This window comes from Rhinatrema bivittatum, chromosome 3 (genome assembly GCF_901001135.1).
Source record: "Rhinatrema bivittatum chromosome 3, aRhiBiv1.1, whole genome shotgun sequence".
Taxonomy (NCBI): domain Eukaryota; kingdom Metazoa; phylum Chordata; class Amphibia; order Gymnophiona; family Rhinatrematidae; genus Rhinatrema; species Rhinatrema bivittatum.
In genome coordinates, this window is record NC_042617.1 from 324,388,236 (window position 1) to 324,411,290 (window position 23,055).

General features: G+C 46.5%; 1 protein-coding gene across 3 annotated transcripts in view; it reads right to left on the reverse strand.

The window, feature by feature from the left end:
- The window catches only part of CEP57L1 (centrosomal protein 57 like 1), a 146,873-nt gene that overhangs the window by 18,038 nt on the left and 105,780 nt on the right, over positions 1-23,055 (reverse strand). For all 3 annotated transcript variants that reach the window (XM_029595298.1, XM_029595300.1, XM_029595297.1), the window contains 3 exons: positions 5,735-5,815; positions 5,202-5,413; positions 3,322-3,466 (listed from right to left, as the gene is read on the reverse strand). In XM_029595298.1, the coding sequence (XP_029451158.1) occupies positions 3,322-3,466; positions 5,202-5,413; positions 5,735-5,815 (438 nt within the window). The remainder of the gene's footprint in view (positions 1-3,321; positions 3,467-5,201; positions 5,414-5,734; positions 5,816-23,055) is intronic.

A 23,055-nucleotide genomic window follows, 5' to 3' on the forward strand; every position in this document is an offset into this window, starting at 1 on the left:
CCTCTGGTCTGAGGTCGGAGGATTTCAACCAGGCCCACTGTCTTGCACTAATCCCCGCTGCGGACACCCTAGAGACAGTGTCAAATATGTCGTACGCAGCACGGACCTCATGCTTACCAGCATCTAGTCCTTTCTGAGCTAGAGCATTAAGCTCATCCTGGAATTGGTCAGGTAAAGATTTAGAGAAATCCTGTATCTTCTTAAAAAGGTTTCTGTTATACTGGGTCATGTATAACTGGTAGGAAGCTATGCGAGATATAAGCATTGAGCCATGAAAAATCCGTCTGCCAAAAGCATCTAGGGATTTCTGTTCCTTTCCTGGAGGTATGGAGGAATGAGGTTTGGAACGTCGTGCCTTTTTCTGGGCTGATTCCACAACCACAGAGTGATGATCCAGTTGTGATCTTTGAAACCCAGGAGCTGACTACACCAGATAAGTGGCATCTGTCTTTCGGTTGACAGGTGGAACTGAACCTGGATGCTCCCAATTCCTCTTCAGCAGGTCAATGAGGATTTCATGAATCGGAATTGACATGATTTCCTTAGGAGCATCAAGAAACTAGAGTACTTTCAGCATCTTGTGCCTTGAATTTTCTTCTGTCTGAAGCTGAAATGGAATTGTTTCAGACATTTCTTTAATGAAATTAATAAAGGACAGATCCTCTGGAGGAGAATGCCTTCTCTCTTCAGGAGGGGAGGGCTCTGAATGCAGATCATTGGTATCCTGGGAAGAATCATCAGTCCAAGGATCAGAAGGTTGATCACCAGCTCCCTGAGGATCTTCAGAAGGGAGAAATGGAGTTAATCCCGAAGGGCCAGGCCTAGGCACTGGGGGTGGCACAGACTGAATCGATGGTGGGATCGATGGAACCGGCGACATCGATGGATGAGTCTGTGGCAGGATCCCGGACGGCGGTATGGGTATCTGTGTTTCTTCATCTTCTGATGACAAAGGTATCGGCATTGAAGGAAGAGGACATACCGGTGTTCTTGGTTCCAGCGGTGGAAAGGCCCCAAGCAACGAATCCAGTCTACCCAATAGCAGTGCGAGCGCCATGGGAATCAGATCAGTGATCAGCATCGATGGAGGCTGGAAGCCCTGCAGTGCATTACCGATGGCTTCTTGGATCATGCAATCCAATTCCTCATGGAAGCCTGGGGTGTGGAACCCCGGCACTGGGTAGAAGGCAGCACCGGCATAGCCGGAGGGTCCATCGGTGAAAGTGGAATCTCGGCTCCCTGCACAAATGAAGGTGGGGGAATACCTTGGTAACCTGGTCGCAGAGGAGGATGGGTTTGCCTGGTTCGGCGGACTGAGCCTTCCCCTATGCCGGTGTCTATGCTTTTCATGATGATCTCCTCGGTCCTTCTCCTGAGGCGAGGAGGAAGAAGTCGACACCTTCGGTGCTGCTCGTCCGGCTTCGACTACTCCTGTGTCTCGTTGCTGGCGAGAGGTCGATGGCACCAGCTCAGACGAAATCGAAGCGGTCGATGGAGTCGGGAGTTTTGAATGAAAAAGAAACGCCATCTTCTCTAAATGGGCTTTACGCCCCTTCGGCCTCATTTGGGCACATTTGGTGCAAGTTAGGGTATCATGGTCGGCCCCCAAGCACAATACATAAACTCTATGCGGGTCCGTGATGGACATTGTCCGAGGACAATCGGGGCACCGACAAAAACCTGAAGCCACGGCCTCGACAAAAATTTTGCCGCAGTGTAGTCGATGGCCGGTAGGCCCTGAAGGGGAAACTAGATAGGAATCGACCGCAAAGAAGGGAAAACCTTACCTTTCGACCGCAGATATCGATAGGGGGGCCCCTATGGGGTAGAATTTTAAAAATTTTTTTAAAGAAGTTCCATGAGGAAAATTCCTGTCAGGAATCTCAAGAGAGCTCCTTAACCTGCGTGGTTACTGTTGAGCGGAAAAAAAGAGACTGAAGGGGGACCCCTGTTGAATGCAGGTTCAGTGCATTGCTGGACATGCCCAGTAGGTGCCAGTCAAAGTTCTAGAAACTTTGACAAAAGTGATCTGTGATTGGGCTCCATTTTGATGTCACCCATATGTAAGGACTAGCATCCTGCTTGTCCTGTGAGAAATAAAAAAATATTGAGTTAAAATAGGTCATGAACACAAGAGTTAAATGATAAAACAAACTAACCATAAGCCAAATTAAATAAAAAGGTGTTAATGTATTTTCTGAATTGGTTGAGCGAATCACATTGTCTAATTTCTATCAGGAGAGAGTTCCATAAGGTTGGTGCTGCAACTGAGAAGGTGCACTCGTGAGTTATGTGGAGCTTGGCTAGTTTTGGTGAGGGAATTTCAAGTAAGCCTCTTTGCGAAGAGCGAAGAAGTCTAGCTGGTCGATAAAATTTTAAGATTGCATTCGCCCAGTGACAATTTTGATCATTAAGAAGTTTGTGTACAAGCATTCCAGCACGCTAATCAGCTTTTTTCCTGAACTAGCTTTGGGTGTGCAGATTTCATCTAGTCCTACTTCTGACATACCCACAGGCCAGGACTGGGTCTACTTCTACTTGACTGCTTGCTAGTAGAGGATGCTGGGTCCTCTTGCTTGAATCTCCGTTTTTACTCTCTTTCAAAGATAGTCCATTGTTGTCGTCGTCCCCCCCCCAAAACAGCCACATGTGAGAAAGGAAATTATCTGGAGGTGGTTTCTTCAAGACTATCAAGAAATGAATTGTACCCCTACCTCTGTATGGCACAAGGACTGTGAGCAGTTCATTAAACATGGCCACTGTTTGCAGTGTACATAAGCCCCTATCCACTGCAGTCACACACGTGTGATTTCCTTTTGAAAATTCAGCAGCTGTAAAGCACCCAAGGACCAGCTTTTTGCTCTGGCGGTCAAGTGGTGGCAAGATAGTGCCTGTGCATTTGAAAAGCGAATGTGCACGAGCTGTTTTACTGCCCTGCTCAAAGCACACCCACAGGAAGGTCTCTTTCCACCCTGAATAAAAGTGCACATGCTGGGGAAGCCAGACTGGAGCAGGACAATTTCCAGCCCAGCTTTCTGGTTGGGTAAATGGCTTTGAAGATAGTCTCGTCCTCCCCCTCATGTCCAACATTGGATTACGAATTACTGAGAGACTTTGCTTCATCTAGACAGCATCTTCAATAGCCTTTCTACAACCCTCTCCCACCACCACCTGGATCGACTACCATGGACTCAGAGCCTCCCCCAGTCACCCTGGTACATTCCCCCACAGGATGGGAGGGGAAGGAGACACCCCCCCCCCCTGCTGCATGGACAGGGGGGACAGACCCACGCAGTCAGCACCAAGGAACTGTTCCCTCACATGATCTTGGTGTTTCTTCAGCTTCAGGATTTGGTCGCTCTTGGTTTCCATCTGCTTCACCAGGTGATCCAGCTCCCGTTCCAGGTCCTCACACATATTGTCATCTTTGGTTTCTTGGATCTGCTTCAGAAGCTCCTGATGTTCGCTAGACATAAGTGGGGAGAGAAGAAAAAAAAAAAAAGAGTCAGTTTCCAGTGCTACTGCTATATTCTTATCAACATTATTTCTCCTGGTTCTCACAGCCCAAGTGCTTTTAGCATTTGTACTACTTATATACAGAATTAGGTTAAAAATGTCCGCTATCACAATCAGGTTTAAACAAATGTTTAGATCTGATCAATCTTTGACTACTTGTAGGATTTTGGCAGGACCTGAAGGAAGTCTGGTCTGCAGGCCTGCTGCCATTCTGTTCATATCACTATTGCCCTTTGATCTCACACCTGTCACAGCCCAGCTCAGATCTCAAATCAACTTCTGGTGTGCTATTAAAAATCAGCTCCACCGGCATCTCCAGCTCTTCCCCACATCCTGTCCGTACTGATTTGCTGTGTACACCGTACAGTGCCAGCTTTCAAGGTTCTGTGTGGCGTTTCCCAGACTCCTGCTGCCTGCTCTCCGTGGCGCATTCCAGTTTATGAAGAATCAAGAGATACTTGGGAGCCCCTTGGATTTTTAGAGACACCTGGAGCATAGGCTGGACTTCATCACTTCTGCAGAAGCAGGAAGAGGCAGAGAAAGTGCTTTCCTCTCTCAGGGTGCACGATTCCCCAGCCATCATGGCATGAGAAGGAAGCATGGGAAGGAGTGTATGATGATCTCTCCTTTTGTATTCTTCTAAATGGTACAATTTGATTCCCTTCCTGCGTCACAAAACACTCCCATGTACCTCCAGCAGGCTAGCCACAGGCTGGGCGTTATGGGGAGGAGAAGAGAAGAGTGCAAGATATGTTAAAGGTGCACAGAGAGGAGAGAAGTGGTAATGAAATGGAAGAAGATGGAGAGGGTAAACAACCAGGAAGGAGTCAGAATTATAAAATAAGGCTGATAGGACGAGATGACAGCATATACTATACACTTTCTGAGGTCTACTATCTTTAAGAGAAACATGAAGGTAACTAAAGGGAGCAGCAATTACTACCATAAAAAGTTTGCTGGGCAGACTGGATGGACCTTTTCTGCCTTCATTACTGTTACTGTGTGTAAGGAGGAGAACAGGATTAGTAAGAAGATAGCTAGGAAAAAACACAAACATTTCCTCTACAGTCACCACCATTTGAGTACAGGAATGCAATCTGTATTAAACTGGTACATGTGAGAGATCGTATTTCTGACCAGGGTTACTGCTGGTTAACAGTACCTCTCTTAGGTTCACTATTTAGCACTGAGCTGCGGCCTGTGCTCTTTGCTCCCTCTCAGGGGTGCAGGGTTGCCTTGGGCTTGAAACTGAAATTGCTACTTAATTTTTTGGGGCTGGTAGCTCCTCCTCTCTGCCAGCTGGAAAGGAGTCAGGGCAGAGATCCTGGCACCATGAGCCTTCACCTGTAACTAACTGTCCGTGCCAGTTAGTCGGGGTGCAGAACCCTAATGGGGCACTAAGGTTATTAGAAACGTTTCTGTTCTTAGAATAAAATGGCGCTCATGTGCATTGGGGCTGCTGAATTCTGGTGTTTGGCAAGCATGAAAACGTGGGGAAGCAGAAGAGCGCAAGTTAGAAGGGATGAGTTCCCCCAACTTCAGCCTTACAGTTCAGAACGGAGCAGCCCTACCCCTTTTGGTACAGCAACAGTTAAGTTCTGCGACTGTTTCAACCGTAAGAAAGGTGCAAGAATAATATTTAAACATGACAAGACAAAAAAAATGCAACACATCTGGACACTCACAAGCTCATCTGCCCCAGTTCGTCTTGCAGCGTCAGCAGAATGTCTGTGAGACTGTCACCGGTGGAGGGCACCGCTGTGTAAGATGTCATGGGCCTGTGCAGTTTCCGCTCGGCCACACCCGGGTGTCCCCGGTCTGCACGCGGGCTGTGGTGCTTCATCATGTGCAGGACGCTCTGCACGTTTGCACTGACGGAGTGACTGGAGCTGGCAGACTGTGGGAAACAGGAACCGGAGAGACAAGAGGCAGGTGGGGCAAACAGTTTCAAAACCTGCAGGGTGTTTTACTTCAACAGTTTTTTTAAAATACTGCACCTTTTGCACAAGGATCCTATGGCTCTGAATGACTGATGGGAGGGGAAGAGAAAAAAAACAAATTTGACAGTTTGTCCAAGGATATTAAATCCTTAGGGGAAAAAAAGTTGCAATAGCATCCAAAGCAAACTGATGAGTTTTGGTTTGTTTTGTTTTTTTTTGTTTTTTTGCCAAAATGTTAAATCTGGTCTCTAGTCTGAACAGAGATCCATGGCACTCACCTTTCCCGCCACAAATGGCAAGAGACCGGACTTCATGTAAACCTGTTGCAGGGGCGGTGCCTTCTTCATACTCGACATTTTCTAGCAATGGCAGAAGAAAAAGAAGAGGCCACAGGTAAGCTCCTGTATCTGAAAGCTATGCTTAAGGTAACGAACACATGAATACTCTCATGTGTTGCTGGAGCACAATGGGCCCAGGTTTGCTCCATTTCTTCATGGAGGTTGTGAACACTGCCTTTGCGGCACCCCCCCCCCCCCCACCGAGCCCCTGTTGCTCTCATAAGTTAAGCCAGTCTTCAGCACTGGGCAGGCTGAAATGCATCAATTGCAGTCACAAGCTAGGGAAAACACACACGAGTTGATGCCGTTGGCCTGACCCAACAGATGTGATTACCTCCCGAGATTTTTCCTGCGTGGTTATCAGTATCTCACCCCTGACTGTTTACTGCTCCCTTAGATTTCTCTATCCCAAATGCATGAGTCACTTATTTCGCATTCAAACATTTAGCTACCAAGCCCTCTGATACTCAAGTTTGTTTTTTGTTTAGATCCCTTCTCATTCTGTCTGCTCCCTCTGAGATTGCAGATATTAGTGCCATGTGCAGAGACAATCCCCTCTACAGTCTCAAATGTGTGGAATAAAAATGGCTCCAGGACACAGCCTTCGTTACCCCTCTGTCTTCAGAGTGAACGTCATGTACCAGGTCCCTCTGTAGTCTACCATTCAACCAGTTTATTGGGAACCACCTCCAGGCTGCTCAATTCATTTATGAGCCTCCTATGGGGCCGTTGCAATACAGTGCGCACAGCTGAGCACACTCTATAACTCGCAGTCAGATGCAGGTTAAAATAGGCGCTAATCCACCCCCTAAATGCAATAGAGGGATTAGCGCCTATTTAACACCTGTCTGACACGGAGTGAATGGGATAGCGCTCATTACATGCAAATGCATGTGATGAGCGCTATTACTCATTCACTCCAATACAAAAAAATAAGTGTGCGTCTCAGATGCACATTTATCGCTCGGCTATTAACGCCTGCCTGGAGCAGGCGTTAATAGCCGAGCGCATTGAAAAGTACAGAAAAGCAGAAAAAACTGCTATTCTGTACTTTTTAAAAGTTAAACAAAAAAAAACACAACACTCAGCTGGCCGCATTGAAGAACAACGCCAATATACTTGGCGTCTGTTCATAACCAGCAGAACACCGGTAACCGCGGGGGTCGCGTTAGCAAGGAGGCGCTAGGGTCGCTTGCAGGAACCATGCGCACATTAAGAAAGCAGGCGCTGACTTTTCAGTGCCTGCTTTCCATTGCATCGGCCCCCTATGTGGGGCAGTTTAAAAAAAAAAAAAAAAAAGACACTTTGCTAAATCTCAGGATTACTCTAAATCGCATCCAGTGCATGCACTTCTTCTAATTTTCAGGTCACCTAATCAAAACAATTGATCACATTGATTGTCCTATATAGACTGTTGTGCATGGGAAGAGGTTTTTAGATTTTAGGACCTGGGAAACATTCTGTGGAAGGGGGAGCCTATTCTGATGGATGGGGTACCACCTTAGCCCAAGGGGAACCAGGCTGCTGACGCTAACATTTAAGGAGGAGCAGAGCAGCTTTTAAACTAGACCATGGTGAAAAGCTGAGAGCTGCTCAGAAGCACATGGTTCAGAGGGAGGTATCTTCCAAAGATTCTTGCAAAACAGGGAACAGAATATCCCAGTGGAGAAGTTTGTAAGGCCAGCGTAGCCCAGACTGATGTAGACAGAGCGCCCAAATGTGAATGAGACTAAACTGCCTGCATCATTTGCTAACAAGCATATGGTGAAAACAGCGAAATGAAAGTACAGAAACTTTAAAATATTGTATCTGTATACAAATGACAGAAGTTTGAACAGTAAGATTGTTGAGTTAGATTGTATCAGTTTTCCAGTGTAGGAGTTAGATTGTATGACATAATGCAAGGATATAGACATTATAGGTACTTCAGAGTTGGGGTGGAAAGAGGATAACCAATGGGACATTGTGATACCAGGGTATACATTATATCGTCGTAAGGGCACAGATCAAATTGGTGAAGTAGTGCTATATGTAAAATATGGCAGAGTCAAGCATGATAAAAATCTTGCAGGAAACAAAATGCAGTGTGGAATCCTTAAGGGTAGAAATTCCATGTGTGACAGATAAGAATAAAGCAGTGGGTGCACACTTCCAGCCACCTGGCCAAAATGAAGAAAGACCCTGAAATGCTAGCTGAAATTTAAAAAATGCAAATGAATTTGGCATCACTAAAATAGGAGATTTCAATTATTCCAGTACTGACAGGGTCAATGTCTTATCGGTAAATGCTACAAAGATTACATTTCTAGAAGGAATGACTGCTTCATGAAGCAGATGAGAGGGGCAGCTAAATCTAAATCTATTCATCAGTACGAGACATTACTGTGGTGGGACCACTAAGCAACAGCAATCAAATTAGACAATTATTGGAGGGAGGAAATTAAGTGAAAACTACTACAGTAGCAAATAATTTTAAAAAGGAAGATAGAATGAGAAAATTAGAAAAAAAACCTAAAAGGAGCAGGTGCAAGGGTTAGAAGTTTTCATAAAGCTTGGACATTTAAAAATACCATTTTGGAAACCCAGATAAAATGTATTCCATGCATTAAACTACCAGCTTGATTTAATGGTGAAGTGTAAAGGAGGCAGTTAAAGCTAAAGGAGCATCGTTCACAAAATGGAAAGTAGACCCAAATGATAAATAGGCAGCAGCATATGGACTGGCAAGCTAGATATAAAGCAGTAGATAGGCAGACCAAGAGGGACTTTGAAAAACAGCTTGCCAGTGAGGCAAAAACTAATGAAAACTTTTTCAAGTACATTTGAAGAAAAAAGCCTGAGAGGGAGTCATTTGGGCCACTACATGACCAAGGGACAAAAGGGGTGGTCAGGGAGGAAAAGGAAATAGCAAAAAAAACTGAATGAATTTGGTTTTTATGGAGAAGAATGTTAGGAACATACCCACATCTAAAACATTTAATGGTAGAAATTCTGAGGAACTAAAACAAATATCTGTGACAACTGAGGATTTAATAATCAGACTGACCACCTAAAGAGTAAAAGATGACTGGGATTGGATGGGCATCCACCTCTCAGTTCTTTTAGAACACAAAATTGCTAACCTGTCACCAGTAATCTGTAACCTATCATTTAAAAAATATCCACAATTCTTGAAAACTGACATCGATTTTTAAAAAGGGTGCTGGGGTGATCCGGGAAACGGATTCAGATGATAATCAACATAGGTCCTGACATTTATAGTCTGGGGATACGCAGACAAAGGAAATAGCTCAGGACTGCTTCTATGGCCAAGTCCAAAAGCAAAGCACAGCAAGCAGGATGGTCTTAATTTTCAAGAAGGCTCCTCACCCCAGTAAAAATGTTGCTAGCAGTAATTTTGTATAGGTTTTACAGTTGGTTTTGATTGTAAATTTAATGTCTGCAAGCCTTATGTTAAGGCTAACTGCACGAAGTGGCAGTTACTACCTTTAAGAGAAGCATGGGGGTAACCTAAACAGCACAGCAGGTACTACCATAAGCAGCTTGCTGGGCAGACTGGATAGACCATTTAATCCTTTTCTATCACCATTACTGTGTTAGACCAGTTAGCCTAATGTCGGTGCCAGGCAAAACAGTAAAAGCCATTCTTAAAATAATATCACTGGCCATATAGACATGGCTTAATGGGGAAGAGTCAACATGGTTTTAGCAATGGGAAGTCATGTCTTACCAGTTTGTTAGAATGTTTTGAAGGTGTAAACAAACATGCAAAGGTGAGCCAGTTGATATATTGTATTTGGATTTTCAGAAAACATTTGAGAAACTTCCTCTGTCATGGAAGACTATCGCATTGTGGATAGGTAACTGGTTAAAAGAGGGAAAAAGAGAATAGGACTAAATGGTCAGTTTTCCAAATGAAGAAAGGTTGTTAGCATGAACCTCAGAACTAGAACTGGGACTTGTGCTGCTTAACACATTGATAAATGATCTGGTAAAGTGAGTGATCAGATTTGCAGATGACAAAATTATTCAAATTTGTTAACACTACAGCAGATTGTGAGGAACTGCAGAGGGACCTTGTGAGACTAGGAAATTGAGCAACTGAATGACTGATGAAATTTAAAGCGGAAAAGTGCAAAGTGATGCACATAGGGAAAAATAATCCCAACTACAAGTACGTGATGCTGGGTTCTATATTGGGAGTCTCTACCCAGGGAAAGGACTGAGTCATTGTAGACAATACACTGAAATCCTCAGCTCGGTGCGCTGCAGTGATCAAAAAAGAAAATAGAAAGTTAGGAATGACTTTCCATGGTGCAACTGCACTGAGTATTGTGTGCAGTTTTAGTTGTCCCATCTCAAGACAGACATAGCAGAACAAGAAAAGGTGCAGAGGAGGGAGACAAAAATGCTAAAGGCTACAGAACATCTCTCCTGTGAAGAGAAGCTATGCAGGTTAGGGATCTTCAGCTTGGGAAAGACAGCTGAGAGGGGATAAGAGAGAAGTTTACAGAAGAATACTGCCAGACTGTAGGTGGCACCAGCCTAGTTATAGGCGGAGTTTGGTTTGTAAACTTCTGTTTCCATCTGCTAGAGGGGGGGCAAAACCCAGGAGTCTGGACTGATCCGGGTACGTACAGGGAAGGGTAGTTATTTACCCTTTCAAATAATACTAAAACAAGCAGACACACTATGAAACTAATAAGCAGATTTAAAACAAATCCAAGGTGGTGAAATTACTTCTTACCTGATAATTTCCTTTCCTCTAGGACAGGCTGGCCAATCCACACAAGTGGGATATGCACTCCAACCAGCGGGAGGAGACTGAACACTGACTCGCTGACATCACTCATATATAGCCCTGCCAGTATTTCTGCAAAAGCCAACCATGGACAACTGAACAAACTCATTAATACAAACAGTTATACATTTTTATTTTTCAGATGGCCAGAAGCACTGGACTCAGCAGGAAAAGCACAGGAAGAAAACAGATTTTTTTTCCTGCCAAAGGTGTACACTTACCAGACCTCACACAAAACCAAAAGGTCCCATAGGCCCTCAATATGCCTTAAATACTTCTGCTAAGGATCAAGCAAAGAAAACAGACCAGACCACAAGGCAATCTTGGCGAGAACTGTAGACTGGCCTGCCTGTCCTAAAGGAAAGAAAATCAGGTAAGAAGTAATTTCACCTTCCTCTTTACAGGCAGGCCAGTCCACACAAGTGGGATGTACCAAAACTACTCCCCAGAACCTCCTTGGCAATGGATGTGTTTCCCCTCACTGCAACATCTAACCAATAATGCTGGGCAAAGATATGCAAAGACCACCATGTCACTACTCAACAGATCTCTGCCAGAGAGACCAACATTAATTCTGCCCAAGACACAGCCTATACTCGGGTAGAATGAGCCTTAACCTGCTTCAGCAAAGGCTTCCCCATGTCCACATATTTAATCCAGTGACCCACTATAGAGCAAGAAGCTGTTTCTTCCTTTTTAAATACCCCCCATGAAGGAGAAAGGCCAGTTCGATTTATGAAAATAGTAACCTTAAGATACTGCAACAAATGTCCATACACATCCAAAGGACACAGAACTCAAAATTCCAGAGCATCCAAATCCCTATCCAAAGATGGTAAGGAAACTGATTCAAGTGAAAATCCATAACCATCTTCAGCAAGAAGGAAGGCACTGTTCTAATCTGTACCTGATCTGGGACAATAACCAAAAAAAGGCTCCCTACTCGACAGAGCCTGCAGTTCCAAAATCTGCTGCACCAAACAAATCACAATCTGAAGCACTATTTTCATGGTCAGTAATCTTAAAGAAAGGTGAAGATTTGAATCTGGTGCTGTCTTTTTTGGCTGGTCCCACCTTTCAAAAGGGCACTGGAATACTTAATGGTGGCTAAATATGCTTCACTCCCCTCAAAAATTGAGACATCTAGATGAGAAGAAAAGTCTCCCCTGCACACTGCCTCGTTAACATGCCAACACTGCCACTTGCAGTTTTAGTGTATTCAGTGCCAATCCCTTAAATTCCAGTATTAATGGAATAGAAGTTTTTTGAAGGAAGACAGGACTGCTCTTGGCATAAATTTTCAAAAATACGTCAGACTCGAATGTAGGCCAAAGTATTAGAAAATTTACATGCTCACAACAATGTGCTTACTATGGCCAACTAATAACCTTGCTTCCAAGAGTCAAGCCCTCTTAAGGGCCAAACTAAGACAAAACTCAGTCAGGTTTTCCTGAAGGATCCAGGTTTTGCTGAAGTAGATTACTGCATATTGGTAGCCTCAACAGTTTGCCCTCCAGAAGTTGCTAAAGATTGGCATAGCATGGGCTTTGAGGCCAATCCGTAGCCACCATCATAAGAACAATCCATACTGGTTCAGACCAAGGGTCCATCAAGCCCAGCATCCTGTTTCCAACAGTGGCCAACCCAGGCCATAAGAACCTGGCAAGTACCCAAAAACTAAGTCCATTCCATGTTACCATTGCTAATAGCAGTGGCTATTCTCTAAGTGAACCTAATAGCAGGTAATGGACTTCTCCTCCAAGAACTTATCCAATCCTTTTTTAAACACAGCTATACTAACTGCACTAACCACATCCTCTGGCAACAAATTCCAGAGTTTAATTGTGCGTTGAGTAAAAAAGAACTTTCTCAGATTAGTTTTAAATGTGCCCCATGCTAACTTCATGGAGTGCCCCCTAGTCTATTATCCGAAAGAGTAAATAACCGATTCACATCTACCCGTTCTAGACCTCTCATAATTTTAAACATCTCTATCATATCCCCCCTCTGCAGTCTCTTCTCCAAGCTGAAAAGTCCTAACCTCTTTAGTCTTTCCTCATAGGGGAGCTGTTCCATTCCCCTTATCATTTTGGTAGCCCTTCTCTGTACCTTCTCCATCGCAATTATATCTTTTTTGAGATGTGGCGACCACAATTGTACACAGTATTCAAGATGCGGTCTCACCATGGAGCAATACATGGCATTATGACATTTTCCATTTTATTCACCATTCCCTTTCTAATAATTCCCAACATTCTGTTTGCTTTTTTGACTGCCGCAGCACACTGAATCGACGATTTCAATGTGTTATCCACTATGACGCCTAGATCTCTTTCTTGGGTTGGAACACCTAATATGGAACCTAACATTGTGTAACTATAGCATGGGTTATTTTTCCCTATATGCATCACCTTGCACTTATCCACATTAAATTTCATCTGCCATTTTGATGCCCAATTTTCCAGTCTCACAAGGTCTTCCTGCAATTTATCACAATCTGCTTGTGATTTAACTACTCTGAACAATTTTGTATCTACAAATTTGATTATCTCACTTGTCGTATTTCTTTCTAGATCATTTATAAATATATTGAAAAGTGTCCCAATTCAGATCCCCGAGGCACTCCACTGCCCACTCCCTTCCACTGAGAAAATTGTCAATTTAATCCTACTCTGTTTCCTGTCTTTTAGCCAGTTTGTAATCTACGAAAGAACATCGCCACCTATCCCATGACTTTTTACTTTTCCTAGAAGTCTCTCATGAGGAACTTTGTCAAACGCCTTCTGAAAATCCAAGTATACTACATCTACCGGTTCACCTTTATCCACATGTTTATTAACTCCTTCAAAAAAGTGAAGCAGATTTGTGAGGCAAGACTTGCCTTGGGTAAAGACATGCTGACTTTGTTCCATTAAACCATGCCTTTCTATATGTTCTGTGACTTTGAAGTTTAGAACACTTTCCACTATTTTTCCTGGCACTGAAGTCAGGCTAACCGGTCTGTAGTTTCCCGGATTGCCCCTGGAGCCCTTTTTAAATATTGGGGTTACATTAGCTATCCTCCAGTCTTCAGGTACAATGGATGATTTTAATGATAGGTTACAAATTTTTACTAATAGGTCTGAAATTTCATTTTTTAGTTCCTTCAGAACTCTGGGGTGTATACCAGCCGGTCCAGGTGATTTACTACTCTACAGTTTGTCAATCAGGTCTACCACATCTTCTAGGTTCACTGTGATTTGATTCAGTCCATCTAAATCATTACCTATGAAAACCTTCTCTGGTACGGGTACCTCCCCAACATCCTCTTCAGTAAACACCGAAGCAAAGAAATCATTTAATCTTTTCACGATGGCCTTATCTTCTCTAAGTGCCCCTTTAACCCCTCGATCATCTAATGGTCCAACTGACTCCCTCACAGTACCAAGCCTGAATGCCGTGCCACCTTCTGCAACAACTAGCCTTTCATGAGCCATGGAAGAAACAGAACAACTCATCCTGTGGCCATATCTAAATTAATACATTGACCCTGAGGTCTTAAGTGTCCCTCCCGCAACTGTAAAAATGAACCAACTTCGCATTCACTTGATTAGCCATCAGATCCAGATACGGCAGTGCCCATTGAGAAACTATGAGCTGACTAGTCCCGTGTACCAGCCCACATGCTGCTGGGTCTGTGTGTCAGCTGACAGTCTGTCCAAACATTTTTGACCCCTGAGAAATGGGAGGCCAACAGTGCCTGAAGATGCTGCTCCACCCAATGCAGCAGCACATCCATCTCTAAATAAAATCTGTTGACTCCGCATCCTTCCTTGATTTATGTAGGCTACAGCTGTGGCGTTGTCTGACATCAATCACACTGCTTTCCTGGTCAGCCGATCTGCAATCCTCAAGAATGCCAGACGAATTGCCTGGGCCTCTAGTCAATTGATGAACCATGCCATCTCCTTGGGAAACCACTGTCCCTGAGTCATTAACTCTTGGCAGTGAGCTCCCCAGACCTGGAGGCTCACATCTGTCATAACCACTATCCAATCAGGAACTTCCAAGTACACCCCTTTGATGAGATGAACCCTCTGCATCCACCAGAGCAACTTCTATTTCAGCACCCAAGAGAGATCTACGCATCAATGGATAATACATTGCAATAGTTGACCCAGTGTGCTGTGGCAATCAAAAGAGCAAACAATGTTAGGAATTAAGAAGGGAATGGAAAATAAAACAGAGGATGTCATAATGCCTCTGTATCGCTCCATGGTGAGACCGCACCTTGAATAAAAAACCCTTAAAAAAACCCTTAAATAAATACTGTGTGCAGTTCTGGTGCCTGCATCTCAAAAAGGATTTAGCTACACTGGAGAAAGTGCAGAGAAGTGCAGACAAAATGATAAGGGGTGTGGAACGGCTGCCCTATGAGGAAAGGCTAAAGAAGTTAGGGCTGTTCAGTTTGGAGAAGAGATGACTGAAGGGGGATATGATAAGGATCTAGAAAATCATGAAAGGACTTAACCAATTAACATTAACTTGTTCATTTACTCTCTCAGATAATAGAAGGACCAGAAGGCACTCCATGAAGTTAGCAAGTAGCATGTTCAAGACTAATCGGAGAAAATTCTTTTTCACTCAACACACAATTAAGCTCTGGAATTTGTTGCCAGAGGATGTGGTTAGTGCAGTTAGTGTAGCTAGGATTAAAAAAAGGTTTGGATAAGTTCTTGGAGAAGTCCATTCACTGCTATTAATCAAGTTGACTTAGGGAATGGCCTCTGCCATTACTGGCATCAGTAGCATGGGATCTTCTTGGTGTTTGGGTATTTGCCAGGTTCTTGTGGCCTGGTTTGGCCTCTGTTGGAAACCTGGCTCAAATGCAAACCTGCTCACACCACCATAAAACAGCAAGCGGAAATCTGCAGATTCATAGCCATCGCTTCATAGGCCTGTTTCAGAATAGTCTCAGTCTTCCAATCCTGGGCATCCTTCAGGGCTACCTTCCACTGGTATGGTGCTCCGCTTTGTCACTGAGCACACCAGTGCATCAACCTTTGGGAAATGCAACTGGTCCCATGCCTTAGGGTCCAGGAGGTAAAAACCCACCAAGGATCGCCCCCCCTTTAAAATTTGCCTCCAGAGCACTCCACTCCAAATCTATCAGCTCTTGCACTGCTTCGTGGAGAGGGAAAAAACAAGCAGCCTTCTACAAGAAGCCCATAATAGGATCTATCTTTTGATCTTGGCTGTAACCAGACTGTCCCATCACAGCCCAGCATTTTTAGCATCTGCAAAATCAGCCCAAAGAGCTCTTCCCAATCAAAGAGTCGCAACATATTTCTATGTGGCTGCACATCCGGGAGAATCTCACCCTTCTCCAATGCCATCTCCATGGCATCTACCAGAGGAACCAGATTCCTCCCAAGAGTCCTCATACAGATATCTGTCCTTCCTTTGTTCCTTCTGCCACTTAGTACACCTGAATGGAGAAGAGGCTGGGGTCACTCGTTTGCTGCTGTGTGAGGAAGGAGACTTGGCACGAGACCACCCATGGGAACCCGAACACTAATTGTACTGTCCTTTGCAAAATGCCTGCAGACCCTTAAAAATTTTCAACCCAAGACAGGGCTGACAAGTCCATGCCCAGTAGGTGGGAGATGGGCAAAATTAACTCTGAACCCCCTTCTGTGGGAATATGAGAAAAGGGCTGTAGCAGAGGAGGGGCAAGCTCCTCTCCCACCAGGGAAGGAGAGGCTAAATCCCTCTCCCCCAGGTAGCAGACTCCCTGGGCTCTTGCTCTCACCCCGGGGGGGGGGGGGGGCAACACCACAGGGTTAAGCTCTCCTGAAGGCACATCTCCTTGTGCCTTCCAAAACACTTAAGGCACAAGCTGCAGGACACTTTAGGACTAATTGCCCTCATGTGACAAGCAGCACATAATGGGAGCAGTTTCCCACGCTGGTTGCCCGGTGCTATTATGACAGCTCTGCTGTAAGTGTTCTGCACCTGCCACATACCTGCCTCACTGAGCTCAACTCCTCCAAATGCCAACCACCCCTGCTGTCAGGAACTGTTTGGATCCTATCACAAGAACAATGCTTTCTTCTTTTTTTTTTTTTAACTAAATTCTCAGTCAGCCACACAGCTGCAATGTCTCCCTCACAAACCCAATGCTTGCTAGCTTGACAAAGGCAAGGGAAAGACAGCCAGGGTAAGGAAGAGAGAAAGAGAAAAGGACAGAGTCCAAAGCTTTCTTATCCCATGCAATAGCAGCTGGCAAACTATGAGGGAGAGGGGCCACCAACCTTCACCTCATAAAATCTCCTATGTTGGGGAAATCGCGTGATGTGCTGAAGTGAGAGGTTACTTGTTGTTGCGGCTCTTAATCCCCGGGTTAGAGGTCCGCAAACATCCTAAGTACTCCTTACCCAATCTCTGCCTTAAAGATGTCAAAAGAGGTGCCTTCTAAGTTGCTGCCTGAAATGTGTGTGGAAAAGAAGCAAGTCGCCGAAATCTTGCAATAAAAATTTGCTAGGTGGCAGGATACATGCCAAGGAACAGGCCTCAGACGACGAATGGCCAGTGCTGGTATCTCCAATAGACCTGCCCAAGCAGCTCCAGCTCACAGACTCCTTTTCCCACAAAACATTCCTCAACAATCAAAGGACTTGCGATCGTTGTGGCAAAGGTAGCAGAGCTTGTGGTGTCTGTACAGGAAAATGCAGTGTGGCTTGAGTCTGTGGAGATGCAAACGGAAGAACTTGAGGCCTCAGTGACTGAGGTGCAGAGCAAGGTGGACTTCCTAGAGCGGCATCTAACAGAGGCAACAGATAAAAATTGATTTAGAAAAAACTGGGTCCACCGCTGCAACATCAGGGTGGAAGGAGTAGAAGGTTCAGTACTGCTGCCCTTTTTGAGTGCTGGCGGTCAGAGGTGCTCGAGTTACCATCAAGCAAGTGTCGCATAAGGCTGCAGAGTGCTCACTGCACATTGGTACCGAAACCAGGCCCAGGTGCGCAGCCTTGTACCATTATAATGCAACTTTATGCCTTCCCAGATAGGAATAAAATTACGGAGGCCACACGATACAAAATGTTGAGATTATTTAACTGATAATCTCCTTTTCCTTAGTGTAGACAGATGGACTCAGAACAAGTGGGATGTACAAAAGCTACTCCCGAACTGGGTGGGAGGCTGCCTGAGGACTACGTAGGACTGCCCTCGCAAATGCTGTGTCCTCCCTGGCCTGGACATCCAGACGGTAAAATCTGGAAAAGGTATGGAGGGAGGACGTCGCCGCCGCCTTACATATCCCCGCGGGCGACAGCATCCTAGATTCTGCCCAAGAGGCCGCCTGCGCTCTGGTAAAATGAGCCTTGACCTGCAGAGGCGGTGACTTCTCGGCCTCTACATAGGCCGCTCTGATAACTTCTTTGATCCAGCGGGCGATGGTGGGCCATGAGGCCGCTACTCCTTGTTTCTTCCCGCTGTGAAGGTCGAACAGATGGTCCGTCTTTCGTACTGCTTCTGTCATTTCCAGGTATCTGGGCAGCAGTCTGCCGATATCGAAATGGCGTAGCAAACGCCCTTCTTCTGATTTCTTCAAACCCGCCGTGGTTGGCAAGGATAGGGTTTGGTTGAGGTGAAATTGTGAGACTACTTTAGGTAGAAAGGAGGGAACCGTGCGAAGATGGATAGCCTCAGTAGTGATCCTGAGAAAGGGATCACGGCAGGACAGCGCTTGTAGCTGAGATGCGGCGTGCTGAACACACAGCCAGCAGGAACACCATCTTCAAAGTTAGCGAACGGAGAGACAGGCCCCGAAGGGGTCTGAAGGTGGATCCAGCGAGGAAATCCAAAACGAGGTTGAGGTTCCACAGGGGCACTGGCCACTTCAGTGGCGGACGAATGTGCTTGGCTCCTTTCAGGAAGCGAGAAACATCTGGGTGCGTGGCAATGGTCTTGCCATCCCTCCTGGGACCGTAGCAAGACAGCGCAGCCACCTGAACCTTGATGGAGCTTAGGGAGAGACCCTTCTGAAGCCCATCCTGCAGGAAATCCAGAACAATAGGGATAGTAGTCGCATGTGGGTTGGTGCCATGAGTGTTGCACCAGGCTTCAAATACTCTCCAGATCCTTATGTAGGTGAGAGATGTGGAAAACTTGCGAGCTCGGAGGAGTGTATCTATCACCGGCTCCGAGTAACCTCTGTTCTTCAGCCTAGCCCTCTCAATGGCCAGACTGTAAGAGAGAATTGAGCCGGATCCTCGTGGAGGATGGGACCTTGACGTAGCAGGTCCCTGAGCGGAGGCAGGGGAAGAGGCTCCCCGGCCAGCAGTCTTCTCATGTCCGTGTACCAGGGTCTTCTTGGCCAGTCTGGTGCCACTAGAAGAACTAGGCCTCTGAATCTTGTGTATAAGTGCGCCCAGCAGGGGCCACGGAGGAAAGGTGTATAGCAGGGTCCCTGGCGGCCACGGCTGAACCAGGGGCGTCGATCCCTTGAGAGAACGGATCTCGCTTGCGGCTGAAGTATCTGGGTACTTGAGCATTGGACCTGTCCGCTAGTAGGTCCATGTCCGGAGTCCCCCACTGATCCATGATCATCTGGAAGGCTGTGGGGGACAGCTGCCATTCTCCCGGATTTAGGCTTTCCCGACTGAGGAAGTCTGCCACGGTGTTGTCCCTTCCGGCAATGTGGACGGCGGAGATGTCCTGGAGAGTCACCTCTGCCCAAGCCATCAGTGGGGCTCTCTCTAGGGACACCTGTTGGCTTCTGGTTCCGCCCTGTCGGTTGATGTATGCCACTGTGGTGGCGTTGTCAGACATCACTCTGACTGCTCTGTTCCGCAGTCTGTGAGCAAATCGGAGGCAGGCTAACTGGACTGCCCGTGCCTCTAGACGGTTGATGTTCCACCCCGACTCTTCTCTGCTCCACCGCCCTTGGGCGGTGAGCTCTTCGCAGTGTGCTCCCCATCCGCTCAGGCTGGCATCTGTGGTGAGCAGAGTCCACGTGGGGGAGGACATCTTCGACCCCCTGCTCATGTGGTCGGACTGCAACCACCATCGTAGCTGGGTCCGCACTCTGGCCGGTAGAGGTAGATGCACGGAGTAATTCCGGAAGCGTGGCCTCCATCGAGAGAGAAGGGAGTGTTGTAGTGGTCTCATATGGGCCCGCGCCCAGGGTACCACTTCCAGGGTGGATGCCATGAGACAGAGAACCTGCAGATAGTCCCAAGCTATGGGCCGGCTGGCTCCCATCAAGGACTGTAGGCGCGTCTGAAGTTTTAATCTTCTCTTGGTGGTGAGACTGACTTTGTCTGCCTGGGTGTCAAACTGGACTCCCAGGTATTCCAGTGATTGGGAAGGCTGTAGGCAGCTCTTGTTTAGGTTGACTACCCATCCCAGGCTTTCCAGCAGGGAGATCACTCTGTTGGTTGCCCGATGGCTCTCCTCTCGGGATTTCGCCCTGATCAGCCAATCGTCTAGGTAGGGATGGACAAGGATTCCTTCCCGTCTGAGCGCCGCTGCTACCACTACGATCACCTTGGTGAAGGTCCGCGGCACTGTGGTTAATCCGAAGGGCAAAGCCCGGAACTGGAAGTGTCGTCCCAGAACCTTGAAGCGGAGGTACCGCTGATGATCCTGATGGAGCGGGATATGCAGGTAGGCTTCCGACAAGTCTAAGGCCGTGAGGAACTCCCCTGGCTGTACTGCGGTCTTGACTGAGCGCAGAGTTTCCATGCGAAACCTCGGGACCCTTAAGTATCGGTTGACTGACTTGAGGTCCAATACGGGCCGGAAAGTGCCCTCTTTCTTGGGTACCATGAAATAAATGGAATATTGCCCAGAATCCATTTCCCATGCAGGTACTGGGATTATGGCTTTCAAGGACAGGAGCCTTGCCAGGGTAACTTCTAATGCCGCCTTCTTGTGGTTTGGACACGGAGACTCCACAAACCTGTCCGGAGGGGTGTGATGGAAGTCCAAATAATAGCCCTCTCGGATGATGGCGAGGACCCACTGGTCCGACGTAATCTCGACCCATCTGGGGTAGAAGAGGGTTAATCTGCCCCCTATGGCTCCGTCCCCCGGATGGATCGGCTGATTCTCATTGTGGGGCGCGGCCGGGACCCGAGCCGGCTCCCCTCTTGCGCTGCTTGGTCCGAAAGGACTGGTTCCTGGCCTGAGGACGAGGTGCCTGGTAGCGACTCCTATAGGGAGTGAAACGTTGGGAGCTTCTACCTCTGGAGGGCCTCGGAAAGGTGCGCTGGTTCCTCTTGGACCTGTCTTCCGGTAGTCGAGGTACTGGAGAGGCGCCCCATGTGCTGGCCAGTTTGAATAGGTCGCTGCCGAACAGGAGAGAACCCTTGAACGGCATTCTAGTGAGACGTGTCTTAGAAGGAGCATCGGCTGACCAATTCCGAATCCAGAGCTGCCTCCTGGCTGCTGAGGATGAGACCCCCTTGGCTGTCGTACGGACTAGGTCGGAGGTGGCATCCATAAGGAACGAGAGAGCTGACTCCATGTCCGCTGCTGGAGCATTGTTCCGGACCTGTGACAAACAGGAACGCATCACCACTGTGCAGCAAGTTGCGATTCGCAGAGACAGAGCTGCCACCTCAAAGGTTTGTTTCAGGATGGCGTCCAGGCGGTCATGAGCCTCCTTGAGGGCCGACCCCCCTCCACGGTCTGGGCTGATCCGGGTACGTACAGGGAATGAGAAATCTATGCGCTTCATGCACCAAAAATTTTACGAACACGGGTACAAGGCAGGTAAGCTGTTGGCTAGCCTGCTGAGGAAAAAGGCGCGGGGCACGCTCATTACTTTAAAAGTAGAGCTGCAAATGGGGGCTTGTCGAGCAACCTAAAAATAATCAATGATACTTTTCGCTATTACTACGTGAATCTATATGCAGGTAGGGAGAAGTGCACACGGGGGGGAGGAATTTTAGACTATCTGGAGAAGATGACATTGCCTGGGATATCAGAGCAGCAGAATGAGCAATTACGGGCACCAATTACACTAGAGGAGATAGACAGGGCAGTAAAACTTCTTCTGAAGGGCAAGAGTCCAGGTCCGGATGGATTCCCGCTCGATTTTTATAAGTCCTTTTTCATGGATCTTGCTCTTCCCTTAGCAAGCATGTTTCAACACTTGCGGGGAAACCCATTTCAGCATAGAATGATGGATGCCACTAAAGATTTAATTCACAAGAAGGATTGGGAAGAGGAGGACCTGGGCTCGTACAGACCAATCTCGTTACTCAACATGGGCATCAAAATTCTGGCCAATGTGTTGCAAATGCGGTTGGAGAGGATCAATCCTCAATTTGTTCAGGAGGATCAGACAGTGTTTGTAAATGGGCACCTCTCTTTGGCAAACACCATATTATCTCAATGACTAACAGAAGCAAAGTCCAGGGACTATTGCTGTCCTTGGACGCTAGAAGGCTTTTGATAAAGTGTACTGGTCCTGCTTGAAGTGCTAAGTAAATTTAACATGGACCTGGAGATTGTGGGGCTAGATTAGGGCGTGTACTCACACCCAATGGACAGGGTTCTCACTAATGGATGTCTTTCAGATGCATTCACTATCAAGCAGGGTATGAGACGGGGTACCCTTTTTCCCTCCACTGCCTTTTGATTTGTTTATCAAGGTGCTGGCCCATATTATTCAGTCGGAGATAGAGATAGCGGAGTTCAGGTTCAATGGCAGGAGCCACAATATATCACTATATGCGGACGATATGCTGCTTTATCTTACAAATATAAAAACAAATCTGCCCCAAGAGTTTAGGCTGTTCTAGAGGGCCCCGGTAGGGTTTCAGGTTATACAGATAACGATCAAAAATCAGAGCTGTTCTTATTTGAGGGGGGGGGGGGGGGGGGGGGAGAAGAGGATGCCAACATGCTCATTACCGATGTATATGTGCAAGTTTAAGGAGACTAGAGATGGTTTTAAGTATTGGGCATACTTGTGCCTCACAGACGGTATGACATATACAAGGCAAATTATGCACCAGCATACAACAGGATACTGGAAGATCTACGAAACTGGTCCAGATTGTTGATCAGCTGGGCTGGGAGGATTGGGGTCCTCAAAATGAATATTTTGCCTAGGCTAATTTATTTCAACACATTCCTACTGGATTACCTCAGATTTTTTTTCTAACTTAAATGGTCATATCTCCCGGTTCATTTGACAAGGGAAGTCTCCTAAAGTGAAACGCAGTACTCTTATGGAGAACAAAAAACAGGGGAGGAATGGCGATACCCAATTTATTAGTGTATTACAGAGTTACCCATCTTGCCTGCATCAGGCTCAGAGACCTCACGCAGCCCTGGCTCTCCTTGGCGGCTGGAGCGGCGAGAGGTGTGGACTTAGTTTTGCTGCCTTTCCTCCCTCCTGCATCTCCACAGGCTTGACTGGCCACAAGGTCATGCCCGATCATAGCTCACGCTAATAAGGTCT